A 25,606-nucleotide genomic window follows, 5' to 3' on the forward strand; every position below is an offset into this window, starting at 1 on the left:
CGACCTGCTGGGCTCCAGCGATCCTTCCGCTCAGCCTTCCAAGTAGCTGGAACTACAGGCGCGCGCTACTACACCCGGCTAATTTTTTGATTTATTGTACAGATGAGGTCTCGCCAAGTTGCCCACGCGGGTCTCGAACCCGCGGGCTCAGGCAACCCGCTCACCTCGGCCTCCCAAAGCGCTGGGATTACAGGCTGAGCCACCGATCCCGGCCTGTACTATGTTCTTGTACAACGGTACCATTAGAAGAAACTACATAAAGGGTCATTTCTTACACCTGCTTATGGCTTATGTTTTTCTGCTGTACTATAATTTTCTACAGTAAACAATGTAGTAAATATCTCCTGTGTCTGCCTGACCAACATCCATTCCCTCTTGGTCTAGAAAGAATACTCAATTTTGCTTTGGGGAACTATGCCCTACCCTACTTGGTAGGTTTGTCCGTCAGGATGTCTCACCGTCCCTGGGCAGTGGGTCAAACAGGTTCACTCTTCCTTAAATTTTAACCTTGAGCACAGAGTAGACAGAGTAGACAAAGTCCTTCCCAACTGGAGTGCCTTGATGAGACTATGAATTATTAGTTCTAGCTACCTGATCTCTGAAGCAGCCTTCCTCCTCAATTTCAGAGCCTGTTGCTTTCCTTTAAGCATGAGAGATACCCACATTCTTCCAATAAATGTCATTTTGCTTAAGGTTATTCACATTAGGTTCCTATTACTGTCACCTAAAGAACCCACTCAAATAAATGCTCCCTTCAAACAAACCTAACACAAAAAAATTAATCTAGTTTTTCATTTTTTATAATTTAAACTTTGTTAGACCTTAATTAAGCTTTCATCCATAAAATGTTGCTCAAAAATAAATAGGTTCGCTGGGCTCGGTGGCTCAGCCTGTAATCCCACGCCTTTGGGAGGCTGAGGTGAGTGGACTGCCTGAGCCCGCGGGTTCGAGACCCGCCTGGGCAGCGAGACCTCATCTCTACAATAAATCAAAAAATCAGTAGGGCGTGGTGGCGCATGCCTGTAATTCCAGCTACTTGGAAGGCTGAGGCAGAAGGATCGCTGGAGCCCAGCAGGCGAGGTTGTGGTGGCCGGGAGCGGCCACTGCACTCCAGTCTGGGTGACAGAGTGAGACTCCAACTCAAAAAAATAAATAAATAAATAAATAAATAAATAGGTTCTTACAAATGAACTTAATGGATGAACACATTTAACAAGAGTTAAAAGGATTAATTAAGATTTTTTTTTTTTTGGTGGTGAGAGTCTCTCCCAGGCCGCCAGATGTTTCCTGCTCAGAAAACTCCTGTTTCTTCCTTGCCAGAGCTCTGAAGACCCTGCATTGGAAATGCAAGCTCATCCGGTGGTCGTTGTAACCCAACCTGGGAGTGGTCCTGCCCCCCAAAACTCCAACTGGCAAACAAGCCTGTGTGACTGCTTCAGTGACTGCAGAGTCTGTCTCTGCGGTATGTTTTGCTTCATGTCCCTTGGGTGTCAAGTGGCTTCTGACATGAACGAATGCTGTCTGTGTGGGACGACCGTCGCCATGAGGACCCTCTACCGGACCCGATACGGCATTCCAGGTTCTATTTGTGACAACTTTATGGCGACCTTTGCTGTCCTGTGTGTTCTGTTTGCCAAATCAAGAGAGATATCAACAGAAGAAGAACCATGCATGCTTTCTTAAAAAACTGATGGTGAAGAGAGCTTATAGAGATTACAGAAATCAGCAGACACCTAGCCTGAGTCCTTCACTGTCTTCTGCAACTGAAATATGATGAAAACACCAATTTTTGACTTATTTTAAATGAATGTTATCTCTGATTTTCTCCTTTCTTCCATGTGATCAAATTTTCGGACTATAAGTTTTTTAAATTACATTTAAAATATAAACCAAATAAAAGATTTTACTGACAAGAAAAAAAAAAAAGACTAAGTTCTAACTACAAACCAGGCATGCCATGTCCAAGTGACATGAACATACATGGAATGCTTACTGCTCTCAAGTATCACAGGCAAGTCAGATTAACTATAATGAATTACTATAATATAACATGAGAACTGCTGTAATCGAGGTGTATCTGAAATGTTATGCCAACACAAAGAAAGTCAGTTCAGTAAGGGATTCAAACTATAAATTTTAACCTATTCTGGCCTGGCTTTATGCATTATCTAAACCAGTCAGATCATAAATATACATTTTCAATCCCACAGCCATAGAGCAAATGTTAACATACATGTTTCCAATCTCTTACATACTTTCATTAATATTATGCATAATACTAGAAATCTCAATGCTAGCATAAGTCAAATGACAAAAATAATAAAGCTTAATGTAGATTGGGTTTTTAAAACTATGACCAAACAATGGTTACAAACTGCAAGAACAGAAAAAAAGTACACTTAATGAATAAACATTTACATAATAATATCACTATTATTTCTGGACTAATTATTTAGTTTTATAAAGTAAAAATCATGCATCCAAAGGTAAACTCAATTAAATTTGTCAAAGTGTGCTCTATAAATTGCATAACACTTCTTTAGAATAAAGTAATACTTCTTACCTTCTGGAGTTGGAATGCACCCCAAGAAAATAAAAGGAGAAAAAAAAGCTTTTAATTTTTCTTTACAAAGCAACAATAAAGCCAAAACATAAACTTCCCCTTCCCCTCCCAACAAAATCCACAATTCCTCAAATTAGAGACCATCTTGCTACATAAAACATTAATTCTTTAAAATTTACAAGTTAGTTTAAAACAGCATATCAAAATGTCTAAATATGCACAATTAAATTTAGCTAAACACTATAAACCACTTCAGAAAACGGTTGCATACCTTAATTATGTTACAGAGTAAAACTGTAACAGTAGTTTAGAGTTAAATGTGAATACAGTGACTATTTCCCATTCTTTAATAGTCTTCCCATGCATTTCAATTTGAAGGAGCCATCACAAAGCCATCAGCTATGGACCCTATGGTTTATTCGCTTCCTTTTAACCCATAAAAGAATTTCATTGTAAGTCTAAACGACAGTGAATAAGAATACTCTTTTGTGACACGCATTTCGTTTCTGTTTTCTTATTATTAATCCTTTTTGACATCCTTACCAGGTTTGCAGGCCTGAAAGCAGACTGCAATTAGTAGATAAAGATGCAGGCTTAACCACAAAGGTATCAGTAAACCTTAGATAAATATAGTATCAATTTAATAAATAATGTTCTCATTCCAAAACTGACCTTTCTAATGGAATCACTTCAAGGTAATTCAACTTGGCAAATAACCAAGTGTTTTCTGTAAAAAGTAGTGGAGAATGTTGACTTTATTTCCATATATATATGGAAATACTTTTGCAAAAGGACAGGTGGGGGAAATTAGGTGCTCTGATTAGCTTTTGGTTTGAGGTAAGCTAAAACAACCTTAAATACCATGTGAGAGAGATTATTTTCTTCATAAATAAACATATTAGTAGCCGGGTTCAGCCTGTAATCCTGCGGTTTGGGAAGCTGAGGTGGGTGGACTACCTGAGCCCGCGGGTTCGAGAACTGCCTGGGCAACTTGGCGAGACCTCATCTCTACAATAAATCAAAAAATCAGCGCGCCTGTAGTTCCAGCTACTTGGAAGTCTGAGGCGGAAGGATCGCTGGAGCCCAGCAGTTCAAGGCTGCGGTGGCGGGAAGCAGCCACTGCACTCCAGTCTGGGCGACAGAGTGAGACTCCAACTCAAAAACAAAAAACATTAGTACTATTCAGATATGACTGGGACTCCTCCAAAGAGGTAAAATTTCAAAACGGAAAATGTTTACTGAACATGATCTCTGCTGGGTGGTTCCCAGAGCTCTTTATAATCATAACAGAAAAAAAGCTTCCAACTTTGCTTGGGGAGAAGACTGAAATGTAAGAAAAACTCCTTGCTAGATAACAATCTTGAGTTCTGAAAAACAACTATACATAAAGACCTTTAAATATGTTTAACTTTTTAAAAATGTACTGAATCTTCCAGAAGCCATGTTATTATACTGACTGAGGTTTTTATTTCGAATTCTTCCAGACAGCAATCTGTAATTAGATAGCAACCAACCTAATATTGTTACACGTCAGCACACAATATAGATTTTAAAAATAAACCAGGCACGGTGGCTCATGCCTGTAATCCCAGCACTTTGGGAGGCAGAGACAAAAGGATTGCCTGAGCCCACGGGTTTGAAACCAGCCTGGGCAACATGGTGAGACCTCATCTCTGCAATAAATCAAAAATTTAGGCAGGCATAGTGGTGCATGCCTGTAGTTTCAGTTACTTGGAAGGCTCAGGCAGAAGGATCGCCACAGCCAAGCAGGTCGAGGCTGCGGTGGCTATGAGCATACCACTGCACTCCAGCCTGGGAGACAGAGTGAGACTCCAACTCAAAAACAAAACCAAACAAAAATATTAGAGCAAATATACTAATCAGAAAAGTAGGGAGAACTATGGATATAAAAGCAGTATGATATACCAAAATGAACAAAACCAGAAGCAGTAAGCCTGGGTTTCTAGTTTCACTGAGCTATTTATACACGTATTTCAGTGTGTGTGTTCTGCCAACAGTGTGTAGTAGGTGTAGTTGTTCTATTGTTTTATAATAAGCCAGAATATCCAAATAGCACACACAGAGCCTTGAGTTCTCATCTGTTAGATACATACGGAAATAGTAAAGTGATAAAATGCTTGTGACTTACTTCAAAACAGTCTAGAGCAGGAGGACTATCTATGATGGAGGATGTATACTTTTGTTTTACTTTGGAATTTTCCAAAAGGAAAACACTTATATTTTATTTATTTATTTTTGAGTTGGAGTCTCACTCTGTCACCCAGACTGGAATGCAGTGGTCGCTCCCAGCCACCACATCCTCGACCTGCTAGGCTCTGACAATCCTTCCGCCTCAGCCTTCCAAGTAGCTGGAACTACAGGCGCCCATCAGACAATACCAATATGATATAGAGTGAGGGCTGTGAGCCACCCAACAATATGATTTAGGGCAGAGGCCTGGGTCACCTGGTTTCAGTCACCATCTGGAGAAGCTGGAGACTGGAAATTGAGATCAGTCACATAGGCAATTAACCCTGCCAACATGATGGAACCCCAATAAATACTCTGGACCAGATACCACGGCTTGAGTGAGCTTTCTTGGCTGGCAATACTCTATGCATATTCACACATTCAGGTCTGTAAAGTAATACTTTCCTGAGTCCATGGGCATAGGATGACTGAAAGTTCTACTTGGTACTTTACCTTGACTCTCCCTACATGTCTCTTCCCTTGGTGGATCTTAATCTGTATCCTTCCCATAACCACTGAGCATAATGATGTTCAGTGAGTTATATAAGTACTTTTAAGCAAATTATAGAACTTCAAGACTACTCTTGAAGATGTCTGAAAACAGTCATATGGATTGTTCCCTCTAATTTTACAGTTGGCTAAACTCTCATAGAATGAGTTTCCAAAGTTTTCCTCTCACCATTCTGGCTAAAGGGCACGTCCTAGTCAGGGAGACACATGGCTACACGCTACAGGTAAAACTCTGGGAGAAGCCCTATCTTTCTGGTCAGAAGACAGGAAAAAGGGGCCATGAAGAGAGGAGTGTTGGGGGAATCCCAGAAAGAAGAGAACTGGAAAAGGAAATCCTCTACTACCCATAAAGGCTTGGGCTCATTCCTAAGCTGTGCATAGTTGGGGTAGTTCCAATACAGCAAAGGCGTTGAGAATGGAACCAACACTCAAGCCTCAGACAAACCCTGAGTGGCACACACATGGAACACACCCAAAACAGTAGAGCACAGGCTCTGAAACTAAACTGATGACTGAACCAACACCTGAAGATGGTGAGAGAGAACATGTTGTCTGAGACCAGCTGGGCTGATTGGGTTGATGCCTATTTAAAAAAGAAAGAAAGCTGGGTTCGGTGGCTCAGCCTATAATCCCGTGGTTTGGAAGGCTGAGGTGAGTGGATTGCCTGAGCCCGCGGGTTCCAGAACCGCCTGGGCAACTTGGTGAGACCTCATCCCTACAATAAATCAAAAATTAGCTGGACGTGGTAGCGCGCGCCTGTAGTTCCAGCTACTCGGAAGGCTGAGCCGGAAGGATCGCCGGAACCCAGCAGGTCGAGGCTGTGGTGGCCGGAAGCGGCCACTGCACTCCAGTCTGGGTGACAGAGTGAGACTCCAACTCAAAAAAAAAAAAAAAAAAAGAAAGAATGAAAGAAAGAAAGAAACCAACACTCCCCAGAGACTTTTAACAGAAAAACAGAGCCTAAAAAACACAATGTTCAAAATGCCCAAAATCTTACATTTCTCAATATATAAAGATCCAGGAAAGTTTGAGGAACTCTTAAAGGAAAGACAATCAACACTTCCCAACCCTTAGATTACCCAGATATTGAAGTTATCAGACAAAAAATGTAAAGCATTTATTATACCTATACTCCATAAGGTACAAATGAACTTGAAATTTATGAAAAGATGGCAGTTTTTAGCACAGAAAAAGAAACTCAAAGAAGACAAGATTTTTAGAATTTGAAGATACAATGTCAGAAATTAAAAATTTCACCAGATGGGCTCAATGGCTGAATGGAGATAACAGAAAAGAGTTGGGAAATGTCAAAATAGAGCAATAGAGATTATCCAACCTAAAATACAGAATGCTCACAGACTCAGAGAACTGTGACAAAATGCTAGGAGGTAATCTTGTCACTGAAGAATCATGTCAGAAAAAGAAAGTGTGATGAAGAAAAAATACTTAAAGAGAACAGGAGTTCAAGAACAGCCTGGGTAACACCCCCTTGGTAGGTAAGTAGGAAGGAAGGAAGGAAGGAAGGAAGGAAGAAAAATTTCAAACTTTGAGGCTGGACATGATAGCTCATGCCTGTAATCCCAGCACTCTGGGAGGCAGAGGCGAGGGGATTGTCTGAGCCGAGGGGTTCAAGACTAAACTGGGCAACTTGGTGAGACCTTGTCTCCAATAAATCAAAAAACACTAGCCAGGCACCTATAGCTCCAACAACTTGGAGGGCTAAGGTGGAAGGATCACCTGAGCTCAGAAGGTCAAGGCTTCAGTAGCCATGACGTTGCCACTGCACTCCAACCTGGGCAAGAGTTAGACTCTGACTCAAAAGAAAAAAAAAAGTCAAATTTGGCAAGACATAAAGCTATAGATTCTAGTTCAGTATGCTAAACAGATTAAACAGAAGGAAATCCACACCCGGACACATCCAACATAAAAATGCTGAAAACTAATCAGAGAAAAACAATTACATCACTTATAGGAGAACAGTGATTCAAATGGCCATGGATTTCTTATCAGAAATCACAGAGGCCAGAAGGCAGTGAAGCGGTATTTGAAAATACTAAAAGAAAAGACTCATAAAACATGCAACTGTGACAGGCACAGCTGATACAACATGTATCCAGTTATAAACACATCTCATAACATGCAACAGTTACAGGCACATCTCATACAACATATACAGAGTTATGAACACATCTCATACAACATGTAACAGTGACAGACACACCTCATACAACATCCACCAAGTTAGGAACACATTTCTTACAGCATGTCATAGCAACAGACACATCTCATATAATATGTACCTAATATGAACACTTCTCATAAACAACGTGCAACAGTGACAGAAAAATCTGATACAACAGGCACACAGTAATGAACACATCACATGAAACATGCACACCGTTATGAACACATCTCATTAAAAACAAGACTGTCAGCACAGAGTTTGATATCCGTCAACAATATTCCTTAAAATGAAGGCAAACAAAAAGAATTCCAGATGTCTTTTTCTATCTTAAAAACTAAAAAATTCACCCAGACAGACCTGCTCTAAAAAAAATATTAAAAGGAAGTTTTTCAGACTGAAGGAAAATTATACTAGAAGGAAATTTTGGGATGTAAGGGATGAAGAAAGAGTGAAAGAAACGGTAAGGATCTGGTTAAACACAGACTTTGAACTAACTGTCAATACGGGAAACAAAAGTTATAAGATTATTTGGTGGGATTTTCTATGTGTTAAGTGTAACAGATATGACAATTATAATATAGAAAGAATGGGGAAGACGCCTAAATGGTTATAGAGCTTCTACATTTTATTTAAGGTGATAAAATATAAACTCTAAGAAGCCTGAGTGTATAATCTCCAAAGCAACTGCTAAAACAAACAGATATAATAAAAAAGTCAATAAATAAAACAAAATGGAATACTATAAAACACTCAAATTTAGCTGGGCTCGGTGGCTCAGCCTGTAATCCCGTGCTTTGGGAGACTGAGGTGAGTGGATTGCCTGAGCCCACGGGTTCGAGACCCGCCTGGGCAACTTGGCGAGACCTCATCTCTATAATAAATCAAAAAATTAGCCAGGCGTGGTAGCACACGCCAGTAGTTCCAGCTACATGGATGGCTGAGGCGGAAGGATCGCTGGAGCCCAGCAGGTCGAGGCTGCAGTGGCCGGGAGCGGCCACTGCACTCCAGCCTGGGTGACAGAGTGAGACTCCAACTCAAAAAAAAAAACCACTAAAATTATTTAAAAGAAAGCAATAGAGAAAGGACAGCAAAACGAAAAATGGGAGAAAAACTAGAAAATAAATAACAAATTGAGAGAATAGATCAAATCATATCAATAATCATATTGGATTTTTAAAAAACTAAAGGCTGTCAACAAAAAACCCATCTTACATATATAAAGACATTGAGAAGTTAAATATATATATACATATATATATAAAATAGATAAATATATAATTATGTTGGGAGACTTAAATACCCTTCTCTCAATAATCAACAAAACAAGTAGACAGAAAATCAATGAAAACTACAGAAGACCTGAACAATAATACCATTAACCAATGATCTAACTGACATTTATAGAGCATTCTATATACAAAACAGTAGAAAAAACACACACATTTTCTTCACCCATGCATGGAACAATCAATACACCAAAAGCGTCTATATCCTATGTCATAAAATAATAAATACATGACCAAAAACTATAGAAAAATCAATAAAACAGAAATCTGGTTTCTTTAAAAAAAAAAAAAAATCAATGAAATTGGCACATCTCTATCAAGACTGGCAGCAATAAGAGAGAAAACACAAATCATCTATATCAGGAATGAAACCACAGATGTCACTACAGATTCAGCCATTAAAGGATAACAGAGAACAGTACAAACAACTTTGCACTCATAAATTCTACAACACAGAATGAACCAATTCTTCAGAAACCTCAAACCTATCAAATTCAACCAAAATGAAACAGATACTGTGCATAACCCTATAACCATTAAAGAAATCATTTATAATTAAAAGCTCCTGAAAAAGAAACCTCTAGGTCCAGAAATTTCAACTGAAAATTCAACGAAACATTTGAACACCAATTTTATACAATACCTTCCAGAAAACAGAAAAGGAGAAAACACTTCTCAATTTGTTTTACAAAGCCGGAACTTTAACAGAATAAATTTCTGTTGTCTAAGGCCAACCAACATGGGGTACCTTGATATAGCAGCCCTTGGAAATAAATGTAGAAGGGAACTTCCTTCTCCTTAATAAAGAAAAACCTACAGGTAGTATCATATCAAACAGTAAAAGACAATGTTTTCCTCCTAAAAACAAAGTAAGAGCCTGCATTCTCACAACTCCTAACTAACACAGTAGTGAAAGTTCTACCCAGCACAATATGGGGAGTAAAGGGGAGCATGGAGAAGCAGAGGGGCAGCTCCAAGGGTATTGGTGAGCATGTGTTGGGTTTTTTTTGGTCTTTTTTTTTGAGTTGGAGTCTCACTGTGTCACCCAGACTGGAGTGCAGTGGCCACTCCTGGCCACCGCAGACTTGACCTGCTGGGCTCTGGCGATCCTTCTGCCTCAGCCTTCCGAGTAGCTAGAACTACAGGCGCGTGCTACCACACCCGGCTCATTTTTGATTTATTGTGGAGATGAGGTCTCGCCAAGTTGCCCAGGTGGGTCTCGAACCCGCGGGATCAGATAATCCACTCACCTCGGCCTCCCAAAGGCACGGGATTACAGGTTGAGCCACCAAGCCTGGCTGAGCATGTGTTTTTATTATGTTTTATAATTTTTATATTTGTTCCTTTTTTTTTTTTTTTTTTTTTGAGTTGGAGTCTCACTCTGTCGCCTAGACTGGAGTCCAGTGGCCGCTCCCGGCCACCGCAGCCTCGACCTGCTGGGCTCCGGCGATCCTTCCGCCTCAGCCTTCCGAGTAGCCAGAATTACAGGCATGCGCTAAGACGCCCGGCTCATTTTTAGATTTATTGTAGAAATGAGGTCTCGCCAAGTTGCCCAGGCAGGTCTCAAACCTGTGGGCTCAGGCAATCCACTCACCTCAGCCTCCCAAGGCGCGGGATTACAGGCTGAGTCACCGAGCCCGGCCTGTTCCATATGTTTTAAGTTTGAAATATCTCTTCATAAAATTTTGACTAAAACCAAAAGAAAACAATACAAGAGAATTTCAAGAAAAACACAACATAATACAATTTGGAAACACTAACTTGGGAGGGGCACATACTCATTCCATGAAAAATCATAAGTTGCAGTCAGATAATTTCCAAAGTCATCTCAGTTCTAAAATATTCTTATTGTATCTCTCAGGTACAAATTTGCATTTCCAATTTTTCAAATCACTAAGTACAAAGAATTTGAATTTCTCATTTAAAAGAATATAAAATTCCTTATTTCTTTTCTCTGAAATTCTATGAATATATAATTAAAATAGTTAGGCCCCATCTGTCTTTGGTATTGAATATCTAGTCTCCTAAAAGAAACTGATCATAAAGTTCAATTTTTAAAAATTAATCTATAACCAGCCTAGGCAGCATAGTGAGACCTCATCTCTACCAAAAAAATCAAAAAATTATCCAGGCATGGTGGCACGTGCCTGTAGCTCCAGCTATTTGGGAGGCTGAGGCAGAAGGATCACCTAAGTCCAGGTCAAGGGTGTAGTAATCCATAATCGTGCCACTCCACTCCAGCTTGGGTGACAGAGTAAGACCCTCATCCCAAAAAAAAAAAAAAAAATTAATCTAGCAAGAGAAATGAATATATATTACTACGTATAATATAAAATAGAAAGTAAAATAACCTTCCTTCAAAAAATAAAGATTCAGAAATGGAAAGATTACTTTGAGGTGAAGAGGGAAAGGCCAGCTTTGTGGTGATTTTTAAAGATCATCCAGACGGGCTCAGTGGCTCAGCCTGTAATCCCGCGCCTTTGGGAGGCTGAGGTGAGTGGATTGCCTGAGCCCGCGGGTTCGCAACCCACCTGGGCAGCGAGACCTCATCTCTACAATAAATCAAAAAATCAGCTAGGCGTGGTAGCGCATGCCTGTAATTCCGGCTACTTGGAAGGCTGAGGCGGAAGGATCGCAGGAGCCCAGCAGGTCCAGGCTGCGGTGGCTGGGAGTGGCCACTGCACTCCAATCTGGGTGACAGAGTGAGACTCCAACTCAAAAAAAAACAACAATAAAGATCATCCGAATTTTTCATGAAAAGATGGAGACAGAAGATAGCTCAGCATCCTGAGTAAAGGCAAGAAATCTTAGATCCTATACAGGAACAGTTTACCCGGGGTACAAGCGGAAAGAGCATATATAAACCAAAGTGGTAGCCAAACTAGTCAATAAAGAATATTTGTTTAATAGAAAAACCACTGAAGGTTTCTGTACCAGTTAACAAGTTACTGACTTGCAGCTCCAAATTCAACCCTCTTTGCCATTCTCTGACAGTGAGTTGTAAATGTTTCTCCTCCACCAGAGGCTCAGTGTTGAGCTCTGTAAGTAGAAGGGCCTTGTCAAAGAAGAGACTTTTCTACCTGGTTTCACTGTGCTCTTGCCTGCATGCTCTTCTGGCATGCAGCAGCCGACAGCATGACAGACACTTCAGTGGCACTCAACCTTCAACAAGGTGGTGGTTGGCTTCCCAAAAATTCTGCTGGTGCCTCAGCTGGCTCCCCAGGAAGTTGGACAGTTGCCCCAGCAGATGGCCTTCCAGCAAGTTATTCTAGTACCTAACAGGCAGTTTCCTATGGCTACCTCAGGTTACAGAACCAGTGAACTTTGTCGTTCCACTTTGTTATCCACTGAATCATCCGCTGAGTTACAGCCCCACTTTCTCCTGGGAGATCTGAATCACAACCTGAGGCTAAGAGGGACCTCGCTGAAAGCTGCTCCCTCTTACAGTACACTGCCTCAACCCTAGAGGTAGTGGTTATTCCTTATATCTGCTATTACTAAATTATTTTGTGTTCTCTTTACCTTTGAATAGTTAATTCTAGGCTAACCTGTTAATAACTTCCAGTGAATAACTTCCCTGTTCAAATTACCATGTAGTTTCTCCTTTGAATGGACCCTGAGAACTATGGAATGGTATAGCTCAAAGACTACAGAGAACACTTAAAGAAACTCTTAATTTTAAAAGTAAAAAAAAAAAAAAATTAAGCTGGGTGTGGTGGCTCACACCTGTAATCCCAGCACTCTGGGAGGCTGAGGCAGGAGAACCACCTGAGTCCAGGAGTTTGAAACCACCATGGGCAACACAGTAAGACCTCATCTCTACAAAATAAAATAAAATAAAATTAGCCAGGTGTGGTAGTAGGCACCTGTAGTCCCTGATACTCAGGAAGCTGAGGTAGAAGGATTGCTTAAGCCCAGGAAGTCGAGGCTGCAGTGAGCTGTGATCATGCATGCCACTACATTCTAACTCAGGTGACAGAGTGAAACCTTGCCTCAAAAAAAAAAAAGTTATTCAAATTGAGATCTGAAAGACTTAACTCAAATACCTGAGGGAACGCATGCTCCTTGCTATGAGGTCATATACAAAAGCTGAGATGGAAAGTAGCTTCCCTACATATTTGGGAATTGATAAAACATAAATGATATTCAACACTGTGGGAATGGACAAAATTGCATTCAAGGTGTAGAGAAGGTTATCAGCACAAACACTGAGATGGATAGCTTAGAAAAAAGACAAGAAAAATAGAAATGCTTGTGGTATCACTTTAAGTATCAAAAGTTTCAAAGAAGAAAGTAAGTAGTCTCCTATGTGAAATAATTCTGAAAAGTAAGAGAGGCAAAAACTAAATATCCTGTAGATTTGGCAAAAGGAAAGTCACTGGTTACTCAGAACTGCTTGGTGGTCACATAACTGCATAACCGCAACACATTCAACCAGGAAGCTACTTGTAAATTGTCACTAAGTGAAACCAGAAATTATTTCTAATTATTCTACAATTATACTACCTTAAAAAAAAATTCCTTTTTTTCTACCTGCCCTTTATTTCTTTGCTATTCTTTACTTATTTACTGTTCTTGCCTGTCCCCTGGAAATTATAATGGTAAGTTTAAAGTACCAGAGTCTTACTATGTTAGAGATGGATGACAGTGCAACTGATATTCATACCTAAAGAGACTGAGGGAGTCTACTATCGATATACCAGACTTTTTCCTGGTATATTTGCCTGGTATGTATTAAAAGTCTAATGTTATTTAAAAAAAAAAAAAGAGCAAAACCTCCTGCTCATTCCTACTCTATAAGACCCTCTAATGATTTTTATTTTAACAAAAATTTGTTCTTCAGCATCACAACAAGCACTGTCATTTTCTCCTGTAACTTTGTGCAAATTGATATGTGATTACATGGGTACTGTGCTTTTTTGTTGTTTTTTTTTGAGTTGGAGTCTCACTCTGTCGCCCAGACTAGAGTGCAGTGGCCGTTCCTGGTCACCGCAGCCTCGACCTGCTGGGCTCCGGCAATCCTTCCGCCTCAGCCTTCCAAGTAGCTGGAACTACAGGCGCACGCTACCACGCTGGCTAGTTTTTTATTTATTGTAGAGACGAGGTCTCGCCAAGTTGCCCAGGCGGGTCTCGAACCCGCGGGCTCAGGCAATCCACTCACCTCAGTCTCCCAAAGGGTACTGTGTTTTAATTAATCCAAATGTAATAAATCTAATTCAAATAAAAATTTAGATTTTTTTTTTTTTTTTTTTTTAGTCAGAGTCTCACTCTGTCACATAGGCTGGAGTGCAATGGCAGGATCACGGCTCAGTGCAACCTTACACTTCTGGATTCAGGGGGTCCTCCCACCTCCTCCTCCTAAGTAGCAAGGAAGACAGGCATGTGTCATCATGCCTAGCTAATTTTTTATTTTTTGTGGATACATGGTCTTGGTATGTTGCCCGGGCTGGTCTCAAACTCCTGGGCTCAAGCAATCCTCTTGCTGGGATTACAGGCATTAGACACCACACCCAACCAAAAAATTTAGCATTATATCATCAATAAATTAAGGACAATTAATTTTTAAGTACTGTACCTTACAGAAGATACTTTTATTTTTTTATTTTTTTATTTATTTTTATTTATTTATTTTTTTTGAGTTGGAGTCTCACTCTGTCGCCCAGACTAGAGTGCAATGACCGCTCCCGGCCACCGCAGCCTCGACCTGCTGGGCTCCAGCGAGCCTTCCAAGTAGCCAGAATTACAGGCGCGCGCTACCACGCCCAGCTAGTTTTTTTATTTATTGCAGAGATGAGGTCTCGCCAAGTTGCCCAGGCAGGTCTCGAACCCATGGGATCAGGCAATCCACTCACCTCAGCCTCCCAAGGCACGGGATTACAGACTGAGCCACCGAGCCCAACTAGAAGATACTTTTAAAAGCTAATTATGGCTGGGCGCCGTGGCCCACATCTGTAATCTCAGCATTTTGGGAGGCCAAGATGGGAGTATTTCTTGAGCCTAGGAGTTCAAGACCAGCCTGGGCAACATAGCAAGACCTTACTTCTACAAAAAAAAAAAAAATTAGCCAGTATAGTGGCACACACCTACAGTCCCAGTAACTTGAGAGGCTGAGGTGGAAGGATCACCTGAGCCCAGGAGGTCAAGGCTGCAGCAGTGAGCTGTGATCATGCCAGTCTACTTCAGCCTAGCTAACAGAGTGAAATCTGAACTCAAAATAAAAATTTTTTTAAAGAAAAGAAAATGAGAATTAAAATCTAGAACATACAATGGCTATGTATCAAGAAATATACTGCTGTCCATTTACAAATATTTGAGCACAGTTCATTGTTTCTCAAAGGGAACACTACTGACATCTGAGATGAACAACTATTTAACATAAAGGACTGTCTAGCACAAAGCAGGACATTAGCATTCCTGTTACCTGCCTATTAAATGCCACTGAATGCTCTCCACCCAAGTCACTGTGAGGATAAAAAATGATCTCCCAAAATTCTGGTCTTTCCCTAAGGGTGTTACACAATACCATCCAAAGTTGAAAACCACCAGTAGCAGTTTAAAGGCACTGCAAACATTTCCCATCTTGACGAAAATCTCTCTAACGAACACTCTCAATTCGTGTGTGTGTGTGTGTGTGTGTTTTGAATGTGTTCTGTTCTCAAGTGCAGTGGCATGACCATGGCTATCAAAGCCTTGCCCTGATGGGCTCAGGTGATTCTTCCAAAGTAGCCGGAACCACAGGCGCAGGCCACCATATCTGGCTAATTTTTTGATTGACTGTAGAGACTGGGTCTGGCCAAGTTGCCCAGGATGGTCTCGAACACCTGGACTCAGGCAATCCTCTGCCTCCCAAAGTGCTGGGATTACAGGCATGAGTCACTGTACCCAGCTCAGACTCTCAAATTTCTACCTTAATATACAAAGTATTATACTTAACATTAATTTTAACATATCTTGATAACAGAGCATCCTGATTATGAACACTATTATGTGCTATTGCAATGTAAATTACAATTAAAGAGTGTACTATCTTTAGTACTATATTACTTGACCCAGCCTATTATATTTGGACATGATAAGACAATTACTTGACATAGATACTACTTTATGTGTCTTTTCCATTTTAGCTTTCTTGGCCAATATTTTTCCCCCTAGACTCTCTGTTCCTCTAGCATTCTTCCTGCACTAGAGTGATTTTTAGCTCTTAATGGCCATACTCATTAAACCAAAAGCCTGAAGTGATAGATGAAGGCTTAAAGATGGCTCCAGGCCTTCCTAAAAATTAAAGTGCATGGGATTGGAGGTAGCTCCCCTCTTGCTCACTAAAAATTTGTTAACTTACTTTTGATTTTAAAACAATGTGATGAGTTTAAAACTCCAAAGATCTGCCAACTGAATACATCAGAAATTAACAAAGCACTTATTACTAAATAATCTTCAGGAATAAGATTATTCCTACTACTATGTAATACTACCAAATTCTCTACTCAAGTATTATAATTATTACCGATAATGTTTAAAAAACTCACCTGATTTCTTTTAGTCCTTCTCTCTGGATAACTTGAAGAATTTCTTTATGACTCATGGGTGTATTGGGGTATTTTTCTAAGACCTGAGAAACAAGTATATAATAATAAATTATTTCTTATTTTAAGCTATTATAAATATATATAAGATTATGTTTCATATTACAATTGTCTTAAAAATTGCATCCAGAACATACATATCCAGAGATTTTTTTCATCCTTTAACTGAGAGACCCCAAAAAAACCAGAATTTATTTATAAAAAATTGTGTATTTATTCCTACATGTTTAACTTCAGTCACCTTTAAAGTACTTTTCCTTTGATGCAATACACCTACCAAGACACTTTTTCCACTGCTCAAAACAGTTTCTGAACTCATCAACTTTGAAGCTTTTAGTGCTTCTGCCATTTTTTGTTTTAATTCTTTCACATTGGCAAAAGATTTCCCTTTGAGGATTTTTTCATCCAGGGAAACAAAAGTCACTCAGGGTAAGACCAGGTGAATAGGGAGGGTGGGCACGGGGGCCATGCCATTTTTGGTCAAAGACTGCTGAACACAGCACAATGTAGGTAGGTTGTTTGTGTAAATCACTCATCAAGAAAAGGGCAAACATGTTGAAAGAATCCCCCCAAAAAATTCACTGAAGCCAAACATAGCCTCTCACAACAACAATAGCTGGTACGCTGATGCTGATGGGTTCTAGAACACTTACCCAGAGGAAGCCTGTACTACAAAGGGCCCGCTCTCCAAAAAATAAGTTTTGGGGGAGAATTCCCTCTCATATTTCAGAGTAAGTGGAAAATTAACAATATAAATCAGATCTTCTGTCCCTCAGTCACAAACAATACGTCAAATCAAGAGAGGAGAGAGAGAGAGAGAGAGAGAGAGAGAGAGAGAGACACTTTATTTTCTAGCCACAAGATAAAGAAGGGTCTCTAGAAGCCAAAAAGTAAGCCAAAACCTGTCAGGAAACTTGCATGAGTGAAGCTATAGTCTGTATACAGCTGCCAAGTAAAAATCAACAGTTGGATGTCCCATAAGCATTTAAAACTTCACAAGTCCAAATCTGAAATTATTACCTTCAGCCAAATTAAAGCCCATACAGAAAACTGGGCCCTTTATTTATTGACTATATACTAAAAATTGCTGGAAATAAAGAAAAGTACACTATGGACATGAACAAACATTTCTTTTTTTTTTTTTTTTGAGTTGGAGTCTCACTCTGTCGCCCAGACTGGAGTGCAGGTGGCCACGCTACCACGCCCGGCTAATTTTTGATTTATTGTGGAGATGAGGTCTCGCCATGTTGCCCAGGGGGGTCTCGAACCCGTGGGCTGAGGCAATCCACTCACCTCAGCCTCCCAAAGGCACGGGATTACAGGCTGAGCCACCGAGCCCAGTTGAACAAACATTTCATAAAAAGATTAATGCAAGTCCGGCGTGGTGACTTATGCCTGCAATTTCAGTACTTTGGGAATTGGAGGTGAGAGCATTTCCTGAGTTCAGGGGTTCAAGACTAGCCTAGGCAACTTGGCAAGACCTCATCTCTACAATAAACCAAAAATAACCTCCTCTCCTACCTTGGAGAGGGAAATTTCCTCTCTCTCTCTCTTCTAATTTACTTTCTAAATAAACTATATTTTCCGACCTAAATAATAATAATAATAATTAGTCAGGCATGGTGGATCTTGCCTGTAGTTCCAGCTACTTGGAAGGCTGGGGTGGAAGGACTGCCTGAGCCCAGTAGGTCGAGACTGTGGTCAAAGGAGTTAGAAAATGGAAGTAAGTATTGATAGAGTGTCTTCATTTCCCTAGCATGCCAAATCTTAACTGAAAAAGCACTTATGAAAACACTATCAAAATAAACCATACCTATAACTGAAAACATTTATATTATCCACAGTAATGGCAAAAATATTTCTAATTTATTATCTAGAACAAGGAATTACTTTATTTTAATATGGCTGGATTTTACTACTTATATAAAAACTTACATGCATTGACATAAAATATAAAGGTATTAGAAATAGAGACCTAAAATTATGCTTTTTAATGAGAATTTTACTGATCTCCCAGGTGTTCTGTTCTTTAATGAAACAGAGGAAGCCAGTTAGTAAAACTACTTAAGAAATGTTTATTTTCCTATAAAAAAAAAAAGTTTATCAGTTGGGTGCAGTGGTACACACTTATAATCCTAACACTTGAGGAGGCCAAAGATCTGGAGTTCAAGATCAACCTGGGCAATATTGTGGGATCCCATCTCTACAAAAAAACAAAATAACTTTAAAAACTGGCTTGGCACAGTGGCTCATGCCTGCAACCCCAGCACTTTGGGAGGCCAAGACAGGAGAATTGCTTGAGTCCAGGAGATTGAGACCAGCCTGGGCAAAATACGGAGTCCTCGTCTCTACAAAGAGTTAAAAAATTGGCAGGGTGTGGGCACTCAGTAGTCCCAGCCTCTCAGGAGGCTGAGGTGGAAGGATTACTTGAGCCCAGGAGGTGGAGTCATGATTGTACCACTGCACTCCAGCCTCCAACCAACCAATCAACCAATCAGTCAGGCATGGTGGCGCACACCTGTGGTCTCAGTTTCTCAGGAGGCTGAGACAGGAGAATTGCGTGAGTCCAGGAGTTTGAGGCTGCAGTAAGCTATGACAGCACCACTCTACTCCAGCCTGGGCAACAGAGTGAGACTCTGTCTATTAATAAATAAAGATATATATATACATACATATATACAGTTTATCACAGGTTTCTTTAAATGCTAGACATTTCGAATTAATTTTAATTTAGAAAAGCATTATACTAAATTGTCACAGAATATGTAAAGCTACAGTTTGGGGGAGACAAAAAAAATGTTTTTCAACTAAAGACTTAACTACCATACTTCTACAACTTTTTGTTATGGAAATTTAAAAACATTTATAAAAGTAGAGGGAACACTACATTGAACCATCATGTATCCACTACCCATTTTTAACAAGTATCAGCACATGGCTTATCTTGTTTCATCTATACCTCCAGTCACTCTCCCTCCACAAACTAGGTTATTTTGAAACACAAATGTTTCAACCATTAATACTCCGATATGTATTTCTAAAAATAACACAGATTTTTTAAAAAATTTTATACTTTAGGCAGGGCTAGGTGGCCAAGCCTGTAATCACAGCACTTTGGAACGCTGAGACAAAAGGATTGCTGAGCTCAGGGGTTCAAGACCAGCCTCAGCAACATGGCAAGATCTCGTCTCCACAATAAATCAAAAACATTAGCCAGGCGTGGTGGCACATGCCTCTGGTTCCAACTACTTGGAAGGCCGAGACAGAAGGATCACAAGAGCCCAGCAGGTCAAAGCAGGGGTAGTGTGAGTGTGCCACTGCACTCCAGCCTGGATGACAGAGTGTCACTCCAACTCAAAAAAAATTTTTTTTTTACACATCAAAAAACAAGACCAGGTCCAATGTCTCAAGCCTGTAATTCCAGCACTTTGGGAGTTGGAGGCGAGAGGATTGCCTGAACTCAGGGGTTTGAGACCAGCCTGAGCAACATGGCAGCCTTGTCTCAATAATAAATAAAAAAAATTAGCTGGGCGTGGTGGCACATGCCTATGGTTCCAGCTACTTGGAAGGCCAAGACGGAAGGATCACCTGAGCCCAGTGGGTTAAGGCTGCAGTGGCTGTGAGTGTGCCACTGCACTCCAGCCTGGGTGATAGAGTGAGAGTATGACTCAAAAAAAAAAAGGAAAGAACTATAATTCCTTAACATCAGATTATTTAGTCAATGTCCTAAGAAAAAAACTTTTAACAGTAGATTTGAGCCAGGCTCGGTGGCTCAGCCTGAAATTCTACGCTTTGGGAGGCTGAGGTGAGTGAACTGCCTGAGCCTGCGGGTTTGAGACCCACCTGGGCAACTTGGTGAGACCTCATCTCTACAATAAATCAAAAAATTAGCTGGGTGTGGTAGCGCACGCCTGTAGTTCCAGCTACTCGGAAGGCTGAGCCGGAAGGATCGCCGGAGCCCAGCAGGTTGAGGCTGTGGTGGCCGGGAGTGGCCACTGCACTCCAGTCTGGGTGACAGAGTGAGACTTCAACTCAAAAAAAAACAAACCAGTAGATTTGTTCAAATTGATAGACTCACACATATCGTCCATCTGGTTAAAAAGTCTTTTAATCTGTTAGTTTCTCCCACCCTTTTTTCTTCCAATTTACTTACTGAAGAAAACAAGTAAATTTTCCTATAGCTTCCCACATTCTGTATTTTGCTAATTGTATGCTCCTCTGTCCCTTGTATTTTCTAAAAATTAGAATGGAAACCCAGGGGCTTGCTCCAATTCAGATTTTGTTTTAGCAAGAAAACTAAACAGGTAGTACTCTATACTCCTACCACACTATGGTGCAACACACAAAATATGTATGGTCTCTTTTTTGAGATGCCAAGATAGATCAGTGGGACAAATATGGTCCACCTGATCCAATTATTATCAAGTTTCCCATCAGCATTCCAACCTAATTGTTTTAGCAGCCACTGATGATCACTGTCTCCACTTGTTATTTTATTTAGAAGGTGAAAAGTGTTGACAATCATTCCTTTTTCATTTATAAGCTAGAATCCTAAAAAGAAATGCTTTCCTCCATCAACTATTTGGCTACCTGGGCTAAAATTCATTTTTTTGTTTCACTCTGTCACCCAGACTGGAGTGCAGTGGCCGCTCCCGGCCACCACAGCCTCAACCTGCTGGGCTCCGGCGATCCTTCCACCTCAGACTTCCAAGTAGCTAGAACTACAAGTGCGCGTTACCACACCCGGCTTTTTTTTTCTTTTTTTTATTGTAGAGATGAGGTCTCACCAAGTTGCCCAGGCGGGTCTCGAACCCGCGGACTCAGGCAATCCACTCACCTCACCCTCCCAAGGCGTGGGATTACAGGCTGAGTCACCGAGCCTGGCTCATGACCATTTTCTACTTACTAATATACCATTTGTATGAACTCTATATTTTATATGAAATATATTAAAACTTTTACTGTTACATTTACTACAAATACTTTTTCCAGTTTATTCTTTATATTTTTATTACTACTGCTTTTCAATGGAGGTTTATAGATCTTATGTATTGTAACTGACTGGTCTTTTAATTCTTTTAGCACTTTCACACTTAATTACAATTTCCTTTTCTCCTATAGCTTAGTAATTTTTCTGTATTAATTCACAGAAGAAAATTTGTGGAGGCCAGTCGCGGTGGCTCAAGCCTGTAATCCTAGCACTTTGGGAGGTCAAGGTGAGCAAATCACCTGAGCCCACAGATTCGAGAACAGCCTGGGCAACTTGGCAAGACCTTGTCTCTACAATAAATCAAAAAATTAGCCGGGCATGGTAGTGCGCACCTGTAATTCTGGCTACTTGGAAGCCTGAGGAGGAAGGATCGTCAGAGTGATCACTTGACACTGGGGTGGCCGTGAGTGTGCCACACTGTACTCTAGCCTGGGCGACAGAGTGAGACTCCAACTCACAACAAGTAAAAAAAAGAAAATGTGTGGCAAGCACAGTAGTTCACGCCTGTGATCTCAACACTTTGGGAGGCCAGGGCAGGAGAATTGCTTGAAGCCAAGAGTTCAAGACCAGCCTGGGCAACATAGAACAAAACCCTGTTTCTACAAAATAAAAACTAAAATATAAAGACAAAAAAGAAAATATGCATGGATAGAAATAAGAAAAATGTGCAAACACACTAGGCAAAAAGAGGAAGAGAAGGAGAAAAAAATCCAAAATGGCCACATATATTTCTGAGCAAATATACTGCATTAAACCATTATATTATTTTAATATTCTTTTTATATTCATCTTTTTATAGTACATTTAATGTAAGTGGAAAAGACTAGCAGTTTTGCAAAACATTTCACTTACTTTAACCACAGGAGGGCAGTGTTTATCAAACAAAACTTCATTCCATCATAATTGTTCCATGGAACTTCAAAACAATTTTAGTCAAGAAACTATTTTATGACAATATGAATAGCCACTCAGAAGAATTCAAATCAACACTATCCAGAATTAAAGTACAATAAACTAGATTTTTAAAGCATGCTTAATACACCTAATTCTTAGCTGACAGATTCTCAATTCAGCTAATAAAAAGGATATGAAAACTATATTTTCTGAGCACTCAAGAATAATCTAGGTGGCCTCTAAGATTCAAGTTTGATTCTAACCTAAATAACAGCAATATTTCAATTACTGTTGTACTTACAAATTCATTTCAGATATGTAGAGATGTGTCATCTAAATTCTGTATAATTGAGATGATTTTGTGACTTTTTTTTTGAGTCAGAGTCTCCGTTGCCCAGGCTGGGGTGCAGTGGTATGCTTACAGCCACCGCAGCCTCGACCTGCTGGGCTCAGGTGATCCTTCTGCCTCAGTCTTCCAAGTAGCTGGGACTACTGGTGCACACCACCACACCCAGCTAATATTTTAATTTATTGTAGAAACAAGGTCTTGGCCAGGCTCGGTGGCTCAGCCTGTAACCCCAGCACTTTGGGAGGCCAAGGCAAATGGACTGCCTGAGCCCGCAGGTTCGGGACCAGCCCGGGCAGCTTGGGGAGACCTCATGTCTACAATAAACAAAAAATTAGCTGGGCATAGTAGCACACGCCTGTAGTTCCAGCTACTTGGAAGGCTGAAGCAGAAGGATCACCTGAGTCCAACAGGTCAACGCTGGGGTAGCTGTGAGTGAGCCACTGCACTCCAGCCTGGGTGATAGAGTGAGATTCCAACTCAAAAAAAAAAGAAACAAGGTCTCGCTGGGCTCGGTGGTTCAGCCTGTAATACTGCACCTTTGGGAGGCTGAGGTGAGTGGATTGCCTGAGCCTGCGGGTTCGAGACCCGCCTGGGCAACTTGGAGAGACCTCATCTCTACAATAAATCAAAAAATTAGCCGGGCGTGGTAGCGTGCGCCTGTAGTTCCAGCTACTCGGAAGGCTGAGGTGGAAGGATCGCCGGAACCCAGCAGGTTGAGGCTGCGGTGGCCAGGAGCCCCAACCTGCTGGGACAGAGTCTGGCGACAGAGTGAGACTCCAACTCAAAAAAAAAATAAAAAGAAACAAGGTCTCGTCATGTTGCTCAGGCTGGACTCAGGCAGCCTCCCAAAGTGCTAAGATTACAGGCATGAGCCACCACCTCCAGCTGATTTTGTTACATTTTAAATATTCATATTAATACTGTGATTTTCATAGATTCATATCAGTGTTATAAGGCATGTGCTCACTTCAGCAGAACATACACTAAAATGATACAGAGAAGATGAGCATGGCCCCTGAGCAAGGATGACATGCAAATTCATGAGGCATTCCATATATTTTGAAAATAAAATATTAAAAGGCTTTTTTATTGTCCAAAGCTTTAATTAGGGTAACTAATGCCATGATAGTAAATGAGATCAGCCAGAGAACATGCAGAATGAGAAGAGACAAGGGACAATGAATGCTACAGAGCAAGACACCAACATTTAAGTGCCAGAGGAGAAAAATCAGCAAGTAAACTAAGAATTGGCCAGATGGACAAGAAGAAAGCCAAAAAACATCGGGGCTTCAGAAAAGACACAAGTATTCTAAGGTTGAGGCAGTCAGCAATGTCAGAAGTTGCCTAGAAGCTGAGATAACAACAGAGATGTATCCCTTGTATTTAGCAACAAGGAAATCTTTAATGAGCTTCATAAGTTCAGATTCCATTTAGTCAGAAGGGAAGAATTCAGACTTCAGGAGGTTCGGCACTGAATGAAGGGGAAACCAGAAATAGCAATAGGACGTTAAAACAACTCTTGCTGGAACACTGAAGGAAACAGGAAATGTGGAATCAAGGAATGGGAACAAAGTACCCCTAGATATTACAACTCTCCCCGTTCCAACCTGAGAGGCAAATAAATGCAGACATAGTTTTTGACAAATCCCTCATTATTTTAATTTGTGCTACTTACAATTTGACATTTGGGGGGAAAATGAATTCAGAGAACGCAGCACCCCTCACTTGCCAAACTCACTATACAAACACTCACTATACAAACACTCATTGTGGGAACTCAAAAGCTAAACACCTGAGAATAACAAAGAACACATGGAATAGACAGCAGGGATAACTAACAGAGTCAAGTATCTTCAGAAGAGAGAGGGAAAAGGCCCTTACCTGGCTGCTTGGCAGTATCTGTTCATCACTACCTCTGTCCCGAGATGCACGCTTCTATTCGGCTGCCATGACACTAGTCCTCCTTGGTTTCCTCCTACCTCTCTACCATTCTCCACAACCTTTTTTTTTTTTTTTTGAGTTGGAGTCTCACTGGGTCGCCCAGACTGGAGTGCAGTGGCCGCTCCCGGCCACCGCAGCCTCAACCTGCTGGGCTCTGGTAAGCCTTCCTCCTCAGCCTTCCGAGTAGCCGGAATTACAGGCACGCGCTACCACGACTGGCTGATTTTTTGATTTATTGTAGAGATGAGGTCTCGCTGCCCAGGTGAGTGTCAAACCCGCGGGCTCAGGCAATCCACTCACCTCAGCCTCCCAAAGGCACGGGATTACAGGCTGAGCCACCGAGCCCGGCTTCACAATCCTTTAACATTGATCTTCTTTAGGATTCTTTTCTCAGTTCCTACTATCCTCAGACATCTTCATCCTCTCATGGCTTCAAAAATAACTATGCACCTACAGCAGTACTCTACACATCGTCAGCACTGCGTGTCACAGTTCATTTAATCTAACTACATTTTAAACCAGGTGTCTTCCCCATTGGCACCTAAGCTTCACGAGGACTGGAGCCCTCTGTTTTGTTCATCTAGTATTCCTAGTGCCTACCACATGTAGATCATTTGATGGACTTAGGAACGTATGTGGCAAGATTGGCTTTAGACAATGATGTCTCTTTTTTAACAAAAATAAAAAAGGAGGCTAAAAGGTGAGGGCAAGTGCAAGTTTATTTATAGATTTGCGGGCAGACACTTGAGTGCAAAAGTAGCTGAGAATATTTAAACACCAAATCTAGCCGGGCAAATCTACACAGAGAGACACCTACGGATATAGAGACAACAAAGGTTGACTTTATAAGCCGAGGTGTATGTTTTTACCTAAGGGTCCCTCAATTCCAAACAGCTCTATCAAATCACTCTGGTTTAGTCCATTCCTAGCTTGGATTCTTTTCCCTGATTATCAGAAATGTCTGGATGTTATACACACTCCCTAGTTTTTAAAAAAAGTTCTCAGCCGGGCTCGGTGGCTCAGCCTGTAATCCCGCGCCTTTGGGAGGCTGAGGT

At 40.8% G+C, this 25,606-nt stretch overlaps 2 protein-coding genes across 2 annotated transcripts in view; one reads left to right on the forward strand and one right to left on the reverse strand.

The window, feature by feature from the left end:
- ASXL2 (additional sex combs like 2, transcriptional regulator) overlaps positions 1–25,606 on the reverse strand; it is a 154,505-nt gene that overhangs the window by 90,909 nt on the left and 37,990 nt on the right. The window contains exons 2-3 of the mRNA XM_008063472.2: positions 16,321–16,403; positions 14,144–14,146 (exon numbers count right to left, since the gene is read on the reverse strand). Of these exons, the coding sequence (XP_008061663.1) occupies positions 14,144–14,146; positions 16,321–16,403 (86 nt within the window). The remainder of the gene's footprint in view (positions 1–14,143; positions 14,147–16,320; positions 16,404–25,606) is intronic.
- Positions 1,345–1,691, forward strand: LOC103265819 (placenta-specific gene 8 protein-like). Its single transcript, XM_008063473.1, is given in 2 exon segments — positions 1,345–1,606; positions 1,609–1,691. Coding segments are annotated over 2 exon segments (345 nt in total).

Source organism: Carlito syrichta, unplaced genomic scaffold (genome assembly GCF_000164805.1).
Source record: "Carlito syrichta isolate Samal-C Ts95f unplaced genomic scaffold, Tarsius_syrichta-2.0.1 Scaffold306856, whole genome shotgun sequence".
NCBI lineage: Eukaryota > Metazoa > Chordata > Mammalia > Primates > Tarsiidae > Carlito > Carlito syrichta.